This window comes from Lasioglossum baleicum, chromosome 4 (genome assembly GCF_051020765.1).
Source record: "Lasioglossum baleicum chromosome 4, iyLasBale1, whole genome shotgun sequence".
NCBI classification, from domain to species: Eukaryota; Metazoa; Arthropoda; class Insecta; order Hymenoptera; family Halictidae; genus Lasioglossum; species Lasioglossum baleicum.
This window is the reverse complement of record NC_134932.1, coordinates 17604715-17617870: the sequence shown is the minus strand read 5'-3', so window position 1 is coordinate 17617870 and position 13156 is coordinate 17604715. Positions and strand designations below refer to the sequence as shown.

At 40.6% G+C, this 13156-nt stretch overlaps 1 protein-coding gene across 2 annotated transcripts in view; it reads left to right on the top strand.

Moving 5' to 3' along the window:
• Vg (transcription factor vestigial) overlaps positions 1-13156 on the top strand; it is a 144177-nt gene that overhangs the window by 114078 nt on the left and 16943 nt on the right. For both annotated transcript variants that reach the window (XM_076421614.1, XM_076421613.1), the window contains exons 4-5: positions 6512-6635; positions 9139-9365. In XM_076421614.1, coding sequence (XP_076277729.1) covers positions 6512-6635; positions 9139-9365 — 351 coding nt within the window. The remainder of the gene's footprint in view (positions 1-6511; positions 6636-9138; positions 9366-13156) is intronic.

Below are 13156 nucleotides of genomic sequence, written 5' to 3'. Positions count from 1 at the left end.
TACTTGAAATTTTGTTGCCAATGAAATTTCTTGTATCGATTCGTTGAAAATGTTGAATAAGGCCTTCGGTGATTCAATTACATCGAGGGCACGAGAATATGAGTGGTATCTCACAAAGCGACCGTTATAACCGAATTTTTGGCCAAACATTCGACAACTCTCGAATGTCATCGACCAAGCACCGTATTCGTCAGATATGTCCCCCTGTGACATTTTCTTATTCCCCAAACTCAAATTACCCCTTTGAGGTCGCCGTTTTGAGTCGGTGGAGGCCGTGAAACAAAATTCGCTGAAGGAACTGAAGGCCATACGAGAAAATGCTTATAAGAAGTGCTTCGATGATTGGATTTTGCGCTGGCAGAAGTGCATTGCCTCGGAAGGGGCCTATTTTGAAGGCGACAAAATAAATTTTGACGAAAATTGAAAACTTGTGTTTTATTTAAGATATCTTGGTATTTTTTGACATAATGTATCCTATAACATTGTCGGGCGATAAGTATAATATGGTTTAAGGTAGTAATCGCGCAAGAGGTGAACAGATCCCAGGATCATGCATTTTTTTCTGGTTCATTCGTTCCTCCGATTCCAGTCTGGAATGATTTATTCTCGCCGGTTCCGATCCAGCGACGTCGATCGGTCGACCTCGCGGGCGATAGCCCGATACAAATGTAGTCGGTAAATCTTCGCGGTGACACGGTCTCGCAGTGTTTCATTTCTTGAGCCCTCGGAAAATAATCGGCTGACACGAGTCGGATAAGTTTCTCGCGGGGCTAGGCGTCGTGCCGCTCGGCGTCGACGCGTGGCGTTGGCCGCGTGCCAGAAGGTGGCTCTATAAAGACGTCGCGGGTCCCGGTGCCGCGATTCGTCAAAACGTAACCCAGAGCAGATTGATGTGGCGGTGCGACCGGATAGCTCGTTATTCTGATTGCGAGTCGCTGCTAAAGGCTGCTGCTGCACAGCCAGCCGCTGCTAAAGAAACGACGCCCTGGACAACCGTTCAGACAGCACCGACTACTAATGACGCGTCTCTGTCTATTTTTGATTTGTGAACGCCTGACACCTCGAGCGCGCGATCCTCGGCGGCGTGCGTCGTCGTGCCGTGCCGATTCACTTTAGAAACCTTTAAGTTGAGAAATTGAGGACTGCTTAGGGAAAAGAGGGCCACAAATTGAGCGTACTGGCGGTGCCTGAGCGAGTCTGCAGTGGCACAAAGTATTTTAACTTTGGAAACCGCTAGGTTGAAGATTTGTTAGGCTGTTTGGGGAACTGAGTCGCAAATTACGCGTAACAACACTGCATCAACGAGTCCACGATGGGTCTGAAAAGTACAGTACATGCCCGGTTATGTGGTCACCGACCGGGACCGGCATTGGTCATATATCCGGGCAGGTGACGTTCCAGGAATTTGTGCGAGAAAGAGACCAAAATAAGTGTGCTATCTTGGAAAAGTTTCACAATTACTCCACTGTATGAATATACTACATATAGTACAGTACACGATTGACTGATGCGATCAAATTCACAATACGTCACCGCCAATGCAACTCTCACATAGCTATCCACCGCATAAAGACGTGCCTCTCTCGGAACAGGAGTTAGAGGGGGACTGTAACTTACTTATGGACTGAGCGCAAAGAGATACAAAACTGTTTCTCCAATTACGTACAAATCAGACACAAGTCCGAAGAACATTGAATGTCCGTGAATTTGGCATCGACAACCCTTTGGAGTTCCATCAGGAGGCTCCGTTGGCGTCCGCATAGAATTGAATTCTGCCTTGGTCATCTCCCTGGCTCCCTTCTCCCATCGCATCGGTGCGTTCCCGTCGGCCGTCTCCGCGGCATCGGCACAGTAGAAAGCCGGCCGTGGACGCTCGACACTCTGTTTCTTTAATTGCGTTAATAAATAAAGGACAGTCGGCCGAGGCCGGTGAGCCGAGGCCAGAAGAGACAGAAAAGGGGGATAGGGAAAGAAGAAAGAGGAAAGGGAGGCGGCAGTGGCCAGCGGCTGCGGCGGCTTGGCCCAAGAAAGTGGAAGAGAGGGATCAAAGGGGGTTGGAGGAAGGGCGAAGGACGCGGAGGAACGAAGGACGAAAAGTGTGTGGAAGGCCGGTTCCGGCCGCTATCTCGCATCTTCTCCCCCGTAAGCAAATCGCAATATTTAACGCGATAGTTAGTCAATCTTTCTTGATACGTGTGTAGGAGGATGATGCCGCGCCGCCTCGGCCAATCCGCGGCCAAGTTCCCGAGCCCGGCATCAACGAGAAAGTATATTTTACACGTTCGTCGGGAACGAGCCCCCTTTCCTCCTTCCATTCGGCATTCCACGCGTGGGAAACAATGCGGCCCCATGGCTTCTTTATGCTTAAAGTGTCGCGGGTCAGTTGTTACCGGGACGACCCGATACCCAATCGGATTAAAGTATCGTCGTCCGACCACTGGCCCCTTCGGAGATCGCCGATCGATTCGACATTTTTCGATCTCTCCACACGCGCAAACCGACCCTTCTGCCTTCCTGCGAGCGTTGTTAATATGTTCATCGGACGAACGGGTACTCCCGCGTTGACGAAACATTTGCGGGGATTGCGATACACATCTTCAAGGCTCGAACTGTTCACCAATTTTTAACTGTATGTCACTTTTCTTTTGTTTTTTAAATTTACTTCGTACTCTATATTAAGTTCAAAATTAAATCTTTCTTCCAATCTCGGATATTGCCATTTTATTTTCATTTTCGATGTACTTATATTACCAACTTGGTTATCACTAGACAGCGGATCTTTATGCCAAATAAAAATTGTCTACATCTATTGCAAGAGATAGAAACCAAATAGAATGTTATTTCTTCCTTTAATGATTTTAATTGAGGAGAAATCATATATTAACATTTTCAATTTTTAAAATTGTTCACCTATTTTCAATTTCATCTGCTCAATTTTACTAGAAATGCATAAAGATCCGCTGTCTAGTTATCACCATTTACTCCAGTAACAAATCTACATGCTGAAATAGTTAAAATACTAAAACATCATAGATTCTTGTTAACTTCCCGAACGTTACACTAAACATAAAAAATGTATGTGAAGGCTTAAACAACGAATAATAACTTACTATAATGAACAGGTTTTGAAATAAATGGTGATAGTATAAAATAATGTGTAACAAAAATTCTATTTTACTTTTAATCCCATGCAAATTTGTGTTAAAATCAAAGTAAACCTCCAATATTGTAGTTTGCAAGCGTTTCAACCTGTATTCAAAGACCTTGCTTTGTAAATTTTGATTTTATGGATGGTCTCTCTGTTGCGCAATATTTACTGTGGCATCTACCACTTGTGACTACGTAACCGGAATGCAACCCAAAGCGATTCGAGCATGTAATATTCACTATCAACAGTAAACTGATTGTATCATTTATTCAGCTTTTGTCAACATTTTATTTGTTACACTATACGTATATCAATGATAAGGTCAATAGAGGTAACTCTGCGTTATCTCTCAACCTCTTACAATTAGTCTACCTTAAGGATAACGAGTACTCTTTAATATTCATACGTAAAGTAAGTTATCTTGTACGCTACGCATTCATTAAAGATAAGTTCTGAATAATTGTATATTGGAAACGTGTTTAATACCTTATGTGGAAATAATCGGTACAGTTACGTAATACATTAAATTATATGATTTATTTTTTGAGATTTTTTTTGTCAAATTGGCAACAATAGAAAAAAATGAATTTAGTACATGTTGTAACGTTCAGAACAGTGTCTATTTTGTCACTGATGCCACATTTTTCCTGCAATCATAGCTTAATCGTTTACTGAAAAAGATTAAACTTGCTAGATTAAAAGATTAGCACTAAACAAGTTTAATCAAATTTAATACGTTCAATAAAATTCGAACAATAAAGACGACGAAAATTCGCGCACAGTCGCAACATTGAGACTCGAATCCCCACTCTATCTTCCCCTTCTACGACACTATTCCCCTACTCTTACGCCACGGCTCGGTCACGTGACGCGTTTCGTCTCTGTCGTGCGTGTGTCGTAATGTCACGTGACTAATCCGGTACTGGCAGAGGGAGGGGGGTAACATTTCTCCTCAATTCTCTCTCTCTCTCTTTCTCGTACTCCGTCCCCTGGCGACTCTGTAAATGACATGATAAGTTTCATAATTTATTCAACATTGACGGCTTGGTCAGGGAACAAAAATATTGTACACGTAAATTCAAGATCAGTACACAAAACAACAAACAAAATTCTACGGATATTCCAGAAGAGAATTATTTTGTGAACGTAAACCTTTATTATCCACTATTGTGAAGAATCTTGTCTTGCTTTGCTCAACATATCGATGCAATGGATCGAGGTGCAGTGATCGATACTCTACCCCATAATTGGTAGTCTAGGGGCTAAAATGAAGCTATTCATGTCGTGTAATCATTAAACGGATCGACAGAACAGCTATGGTCGCATTCGAAAAGGATGAAGGTTAGTGTATTCAAACAATATCTTCTGGTTGACATTGGTTACGTTAAATAATGGGAGTTCCACGAGTCAGGATAAATTAGTCGTCGACACGGTCACCATGGGATAGTTAAGAGCCAGCTGTGGAAGGCGGAGATGAGATCGAGGTAGAGCGAGAGGAGGAATTAGAAGTATAAATCGTCGGCAGGTTCGACCTCGTTGGTTCAACCTTCGAATATGTGTTTGGATTGGCCAAAGGAGAGATTCGAGGGAGAAAAAGGAATCCTGGGACCAAGGACCCGGAGACTCGCGGGAGGATACACGACAAGCTTCTGGCTTTGGAGTGGTCGCTTGTAAAACAACCGAGCGGTACCTTTCTGTCGTGCGGTTCGATCTCGTGGGATCCGGCTACCCGTTTATCGTGAGCCCTCGAAAGAATCGCGTGCTGGCCCCGTGGGAAACGATACAAATATTTTAATAAACATTCTTGCTTTCGCCGGGATCGCTCGCTTTCGATAGAAATTGCTCCGTCTATTCGTCTCTTTCTCCGAGGAGATCCGGGTCAATCGATGATCGCAGATCTATGGCGGATACTGCGTGATTCACTGTCGAAGGTTATTTCCACGTCACCCGTGTATGGATCACTTTCGATTTGGAAATAGAATCTTATTGGATATTGACACAATTACAGTGGGTGGCCAAATTATTCCACATCGATTGACGAGTTTTCATTAACTTTTAACACTAGATGTGTGGAGGATTAGAAGAGAATTACTTGATAAAAATAACAAGAGTGCATTTACTAAGATTTTTAGTGATTTTTGTCATAGTACATGCCAAACAAATTAAATTTATTGAATAATTCCGTACAAATTCATCTTTACAATCTGAATAATCGTGAACAAGAGTAGTTGCAGAGTATTAAATTGAAATTTAGCTACACAGAATTTTTATTATTTCTTTATGAAATTATGAAATTGATGTTTCCAAATATCTCATGTCTGAATAAAGGGTCTACCAGTAAGGGGTGTAATTTTAAATTTCGCGTTGTTTCTTATTTGTGAAGATTAGAGTTGTCACTCGTGGTTAGTAGAATTGTAAAACAATTATTAATTGTAAAACAACAGCGTTATTTATAATTTAATATAACACTTCTCAATGGAAGACTCCGTAGAATAGCCTGCAGTGTCCATATTTACGCACGGTGCTAACATGGCGTTGAACAGTTTCATCAATGAGTTTTAATCTTGGGTTAAAATCTATTCGATCTTGTACAGAAATATTCAATCGTAGATATAAACTTTTGATTAACATTGGATAATCTAGAATTTAATTCTAATTAAATATCTTTCTTTTTCAATCCTTCACGTTTTGAATTCTACGGATACATGCAGCTATTATTTCTATTCCAAGCACCGCAAAACTGTTGAATTCCTCGAATTCATTGAATCGTGATAACATTTATGTTACTTTAAATTATTTCCAGGACATAGAGAGTTAAAAGGGCGTTATCAGGCTTAATTTTAATGGACACTTTTCTCAATTACTCAGCATTTTTTGCTGGTTATTTTGCATTTGTATTGGTATAAAATCAATTATTCTTAACGCTGTTGGAATTCAAAGCATGTTTACGAATCGTGAAATTTCATTATTAGTTCACTGGAAAATGCTGTTGTTACAATTTGCGTGTTCAAAACATGGAAAATAGATTGAGGTTTTTAATTGAAGCACGTCATGCCATTGCACAACTGTTAAGGATTAATTGCGCTGTGAAAGTAGGATACCGTGACTTCTCCGTTATTTACACGCATAAAAGTCACCTGAAATCAAACAAATTATCTTTCTATTATCACAATTTCAAGCACAAGTTTGTCCTGAAAGAGAAAATCCAATGTAATGTTGTATAATTTAATGTTGAACAACGATCTTTTTGTTTTATTGTATATTATTTTTCGGTGACCGTAAAGGACGTTTCGTTATACTTCAATTTACTTCCTGTGTGTTAGAAAATGTCTGAACAACACGGTATTTGCAATTTTGTTATAGAAAACATCTCTCCCATGTCCATGAGGAACTTCCCGGCTTCCTTTTGGGACAGTCAGCATCCAGGTCAAGGCTATGAGTATCCAACGGATCCATGGCACCCTCATTACCCACAATATCACCACAGGTGAGTCCATTTAATACTTTTATCTACTGCAAATAAGCGCAGGACAATGGACATTCACGTTGAAATCCAATTTGACCAATTTTCTCTTGTTCTTCTTCTTCTTCAATATTTTTAATCTTAATAATACATTATAAGAATGTACATATTATTAACACTAAAGTTACCACTACCGAACAAATGACCGGTCTCGTGTTTAAAAAAAAAAAATTAATTCAATAAATTTCTTTACAAAGCACAAATTTTAGTAGAGATCGCACAAAATCTAAGTAGATACAGTGTAATCATTTTTATTGTATCGCAATTGAGTCACTTTTAGTGTTTGGCAGGTTTAGTGTTGCCTCAGGTCAGTGTCAGATTCTCAATCTGTATCGAATATTTTATTTACACTTCTTTTTGTTATTTTAATCAATTACAAGAATAACAAGTTTGTAAGGAAAATTTTTAGAAATTCAATAAAAAAGCAGTTTTGTTATTAAAAACTTATTTACCGTCTGAGTATAAAGAATATTAAACAGTCCTGTTATTGTTTGCTCACAACCAGGAATTCCTTCCTTAAACTAAATTATAGAAAAAGCAACTTAAATCCCATCACTTTATCAACATTCCTTAATCATTCCATTAACAATTACACACAAAGCTATACATATACACAACTTCCAAATCTAAAATATCTCAGCTGCATGATATCCAAACAAAAATCTCTGGAAGCTGCAACAAAATATTTATTAAATTCAATCAAAATGGTTAAAAACAATACTACAATATCGATTTTAGTTCACTTCTGGTCTCACCATTTCATAAAAATTTCAACCCTGCGAAAACCGCCGTGCTACAACCGAAATTAAAATTTTATTCCATACCTGTCTCTTGTACAAAATGTTCAATAAAATAATGAATTTCACGCGCATTCCAAAAGATGTAATAAGTTCGACACGTCGAATGAAGTTAATCGTGCACAACTCACTCTATTTTTTCCCATTGAAACTTCCGTCAACATATTTCGCAGGGGAAGAATTTTTCAATTGAAATAATTAATATTTAAAACAATTGGAGATTCCCTATGTTCTATTCTTCCTTATATTATTTAATAAATTATTATTTCATCTGTTGCCAACCCTGCACTCTCATGTCGAGCACGAGTATGTTGAAAACGCTGATAATAAATTCCAGGAAGATTTTTAATTAGTACAATCGCATATGATTAACCACGTCAGTATCTGGATTATTTTAATTCATTTTGATATAAAGAAACTGGAGTAACTTACTTACATTCTTGTATCACACAAAAATTTTAATAACCACATTAAAAAGTTTATTATGCAGTGACTACATTAAATAGTGATACAGAGTATTAAATGATTAACATTAATATTGGTCATTCGATCATTACTGGCGATAAAATTACTAATTTGATTCATACTATCGGATATGTGTTAACCGTATACATATGTATACCACACACGCATCTCGCTCTCATTAAAAGCATTTTTCCGCCGGTTTAATATTCCCCGAATTGATCGTTACGCATTCATTTTACTGGCGGATTGAAGCAAATAGAGTTTCTGCGGGTCCGATCAGATTGCACCGCATATTTACAAACAGCCGGGGAAGAAGTCCTCGGAAAGAATCTCATCCATCCGGTCCACCGCGGAGCGTGCTCCATTTTAAATTCGACCGGTTTCACACTCGAAGCTCGTGTTTCGCGCGCGACGCGCGAAACCGTCCCGTGACAAATCGACGGAACGGTCGCGAGCGTCGTTCGTTCAATTAACAGACGATAATGCGGCCAATGTTTCACGCATTCCAAAAATCCACCTCCGGCAGGCGCGACACGGTCATTACGCGATAGCCTGCCGGGATAAACCGTCAGAAATGAATGTCGTGGCGTGCACGAGACGGGGAAACGAGCCGGCCAGGAGGCCCGGAGGGGTAGAGGGTTCAGAAAAAGGGAGAAAAAAAGGAATCTGAGAAAAATCATGAGAAATCGAGGAAAGAGAGGGACGGACCGACTGAGAACCGGGGGGATGCAAGCCAGACAGAGAGGTCCTATTAAAGGACCGTACAAAAGGCGGCTCGGTGAGAAAGAGAGACGGTGGGAAGAAGAGAGAACGGCGCGGAGGCAAAGAGAAAACGAGACGTGAAAAATACAGAAAACCGTCGGGAGCAGGTACCACTGCTCGGAGAGATCTTTAGCGCTGATCTTGCGTCGGCCGCCGTATAAATTACCAGTCTGTCACCGTTCTTGAGAAGAGGCACGATATCGAGAATTCTTTTCTTCCTTCTCTCTCGCGCCACCCTCTTGCCCCCCTCTCATTTCGCTCCTCCCTTCTCTGTTCTTCTCTTTTTTTATTTTATTTTCAGTTACTTTTCTTTTCCTGTCGCGCGCAAGAGAACCCCGTGTTCTTGCCCTCTTTCTTGCTTCTTTCTGGTCAGGCAATACCGCAGTCTCTTCGGTATTTACATCAAGGATCGAAGTAAAAGGTTTCCACGGTTTGTGTTGCAGAGCTGTGCACGAGTATCACCACCATAATATGGCGGCCGTGACAAGTTACGGTGGCCTGTTGTTGGGTGGTGCACGAGGACTTGGCCACCATACGTCCCACCATGCGGCGCACCACGCGCACGCCGCGGCCTCCTACAAGGACTGGACGTCGGCGACGCCGTCGCAGTCACTCGTCGACGCTTCCTCCGCACCCCCGTACCCCCATGGCCCGTATGCACCCCTTTCCGGTGAGTAAAATGAGGGTTCATTTCGCCCAGTCGCCAAGTGTTATCGATTAGGGGTGTTACGTACACACAAGCGCGATGTCTGGCATTGGTCTACTCGTTTTTCTTGGTTTATCGGGATACAGGGGAAGTGCCGCATATTTCGAATGCCGGTTTGTTCAACCCTTGAATGGTGCAGTAGAATCGCGATTATCCGAACAGGTACTCCCATATTCAGCTCTTGTTTGTTCCGATAACAGAGATCGATAAGATTATAAAAGTTTGTTGTTTTCGTACATAAAGGTGTGGACACAACAGACCGCGTTTTCTTCTTTGTTGGAATCGATGCATGAAGGTCATAGCATTTACTTCAAAATACGCGATCATAGTAGCTGTGCGTTGGGCTATAGCTCGTAAGATAGACGCTGTATATTGATGTACCTACGCGAGGTTTAGCATTAATAAAACGAGGTTCGGATAAAGGAGGTTCTACTGTACCATCTTGTACCTAACCCAGACTTAATATTGTACATATTACGTATACTAAATACACAAATGCGCGTTGTTTAATTAGGTTTAGTTCCAATACCATACATCGGTTCGTACACGTCAGACTTGACAAGTTAGTGGATGATACATTGGCGCAGTCTATAGCAGTCTGAAAATTTTCCCGATCGCAAAATTGGACCTGAATTCTTGCTCGGCGTGTCCCCAACATGATCCTAATCCTTCGGAAGGGACACTCTTCCCTGTCTCTTATATAATTCGCCGAGAAGCGGGGGTTAAAAAGGAGCGGCCCTTTTTGCAAAGACGTGTCCCGAGCACCTCCGTCGAGTGGAGCGAAATGTTTTACGGCCGTGCCGTGAGTTTTTGTTGTCGGCATCGATGATTTCGGTGGGAGAACAACGAAGAAACGGGCCCCGAACGTGGCGGCGCTATATCGGCCCCGCAGCTCCCATTAAGCTCTTATTAATTGCGAGCATCTGAGGGGCCGACCGACCTTTCTTGCGCTACCTGCGCGCCATTCTGTGCCTCCGATCTCTCGCTCTCTCTCGCTCTCTCTTTCTCCCTTTCGCGTTCTCTTGCTCTTTCGCTCTACCGCGCCGGGCCGATACAAACGACGTTCGGACGATCCTCCTCGGCCTTTCAACTTTGATGTCGAGTCGGTCCTCCTGACGAGATTTATCATGTAAATCGTGAATAAAAAGCATGCGTACCCTACGCTGCAATCGGGATGCTGCTGCTACGCTGCGACTCACCTTTTTTCCATGGTTCCGGGACCGATCCGGCCTCGCTCCGATCCGTGCTCGATCGCTTGATTTCGCGGCGAAACGTCGCCGTCGGGATGCGCGTCGTTAATTTATTGGGAGACTCGCTGGAATCTTATCTTCTAGACAAATAAAATGAATTCGATTTTTCAGCTTTTTTTTTTGTTCTTATACAGTCGGTGAAAATTATTAACCCCTTCACATATGTACGAGGTAACCGTACTACGACAAATGACCGGCGCGTCATACTATATGTATATTTAATAATTATTTGAATTACAAAGATGCTCCCAGACGTTGCAAAAAACCCAAAGAAATTTAGTCTTGCAATTTTTATGTATATTTTGTGCTCGGTATAATGAATTTTTGTATAAATTACTGGAATCATAATAAACATGTTGATGTTGATTCAATAAATTATGTTGATACTACATTTTACATCAATGTGTACAATGGCATAATAAATATCTATAAGACGTATTTCAGACGTCTGTACACGTCAAGGGGTTAGCACATATTCGACCGCGTGACTAAAATTAGTATTGCAGTAAATTTAAATAATTCTTGTGAACATGAAAGTGAATTTGTTATAATTATATTTTCCATTTGTAACCTTTGCAAACGTATCATTCTTCATTACTGTTACAATCAATTCGTAATATTCAGTCAATAATATCGTAAATATGTATAAATAATCATCGTCAGAAAACTTAAGCATCCTTCCAACATTTACACCTAAATTACAGACAGTTTTCTAGAATTTTGGAAAAACATATAATTATAGGTTGACCATAAAGTTTTTGCATTTTTCTTTCTAGTTAATTTATTCATATCTCATGAATTTTCATTCAACGAAATAGAGTTTACTTGTACACATTAAATATGAAAAGACTTTATTAATATTTGTACGCTGATTATTCCTAAAAATCGGTTTCACCGATTATGAAGAGTTGAAACCCGTCGTATCGTTTTCACTAACTGAAATAATGTCGAAATAGGAATTTGAATAATTCAATAAAATTGTTCGAATCGTGTTGCAAGCGATCGCGCAAGAAGACGCGGAGTAGCGAATAAATTTCGCGTAGCTCAATTCGCCTCCACGTTTGAAGGCAAATGCAACGCGCGCGAATTGCAACGGAGGGTGCAGCTGCAGCACGCCGTGAAAATACCACGCCCATCGTGATTGCGGAGACCACTCCCATCTGTCTGCACGTCGTTGCCGCCAACACGCCTTCCACGTTACCCCGAGGCATTCTCACGCGATTTCATGTGGCACATCCGTGACTTTTGACGTAACGTTCCGCCACGTCCAGGAACTTCCGCGTCTTGACTTCCGCTGTATTTTCGCCGCACCGTTCGCTCCGAACGATCTGTACCGGTACATTGAATAGGTCGCACGTTTTGCTCTTCTTAACTCTTCTCAATTTTTCATATTAACCAATGTTCCTGTATTTTAATTAAGCTTTAACGCTGTTCTAACATCGAAGGTCATCGGCAAGGTCATCACTAGACTGCAGATGTTGCATTTATAGCGAAATTGAGTAGATGAAATTCAAAATTGTTGAAAAATTTTTTTAAATGAAAATATCAATATACCTGCATACGATTTCTCCTCTATTAAAATCATTAAGGGAAGAAATAAAATTCAATGTAGTTTCTATTTCTTGCAATCAATGCAGACAATTTTTATTTTGCATAAAGATCTGCAGTCTAGTCATCACAAATGTTCGATTGTTTCCATTTCATCGCCCAGCAATTCTATAACTTAGTATGGGAATATTGTGTAGTGGAGTGGCGAAGTGAGCGTAACGTTGAGGAGAGCGATTTTTGTTTCTACGTACACTACTGTGCAAAAGAAAGAAGCACCCAGTATAATTACGACAATAATAAAGACAAACAATATCTTTATGTAGAAATTGTATTGTACAATGATTGATTTATTGCATTTAAGGTATTAGATAATCCGCACATATTCTCAGAACTATTCAATTAAACGGCGGAATCCTTTTTCAAAACTTACTGTGTTCTTATTTGATTTATATAGGCCCTATTAAATATGGCCGGGTGCTTCTTTCTTTTGCACAGTAGTGTATGTGCACCGCTATCCTCGCCGCTATCTTCCATCTCCACCGCTCCACTACATATGTACATACACTGTACCCTTACAGTTTGTGTAGTTTTGTTATAAATCTGATTTGTTATATTGTCCTCTAAATTTAGCAGACTGTTCATGTTATTCAGCAGATTTTCTATTCTTCTTCCAGCGTCATTGTTTTTACACGTATGATATGATTGATGGTGTTTGGTACGTTGCATTTTAGTAGTTATCACTCTTATCAAGGTTAATTTCTTTATCTTTCCGTTATATAATTTTTTTATCATCGTGCCAAGTTGACATCATCAACAGACGAATTAAGTTGGGAAACACGGATGAAGGTTAATTGGTATCGATTGGAAATTAATCAATTGAATTGAATTTCCGACTATCGGCATACAGAATACTTAATTAAATCTTTGATTTAGGTGTATGCTGATTTGTCACACGGT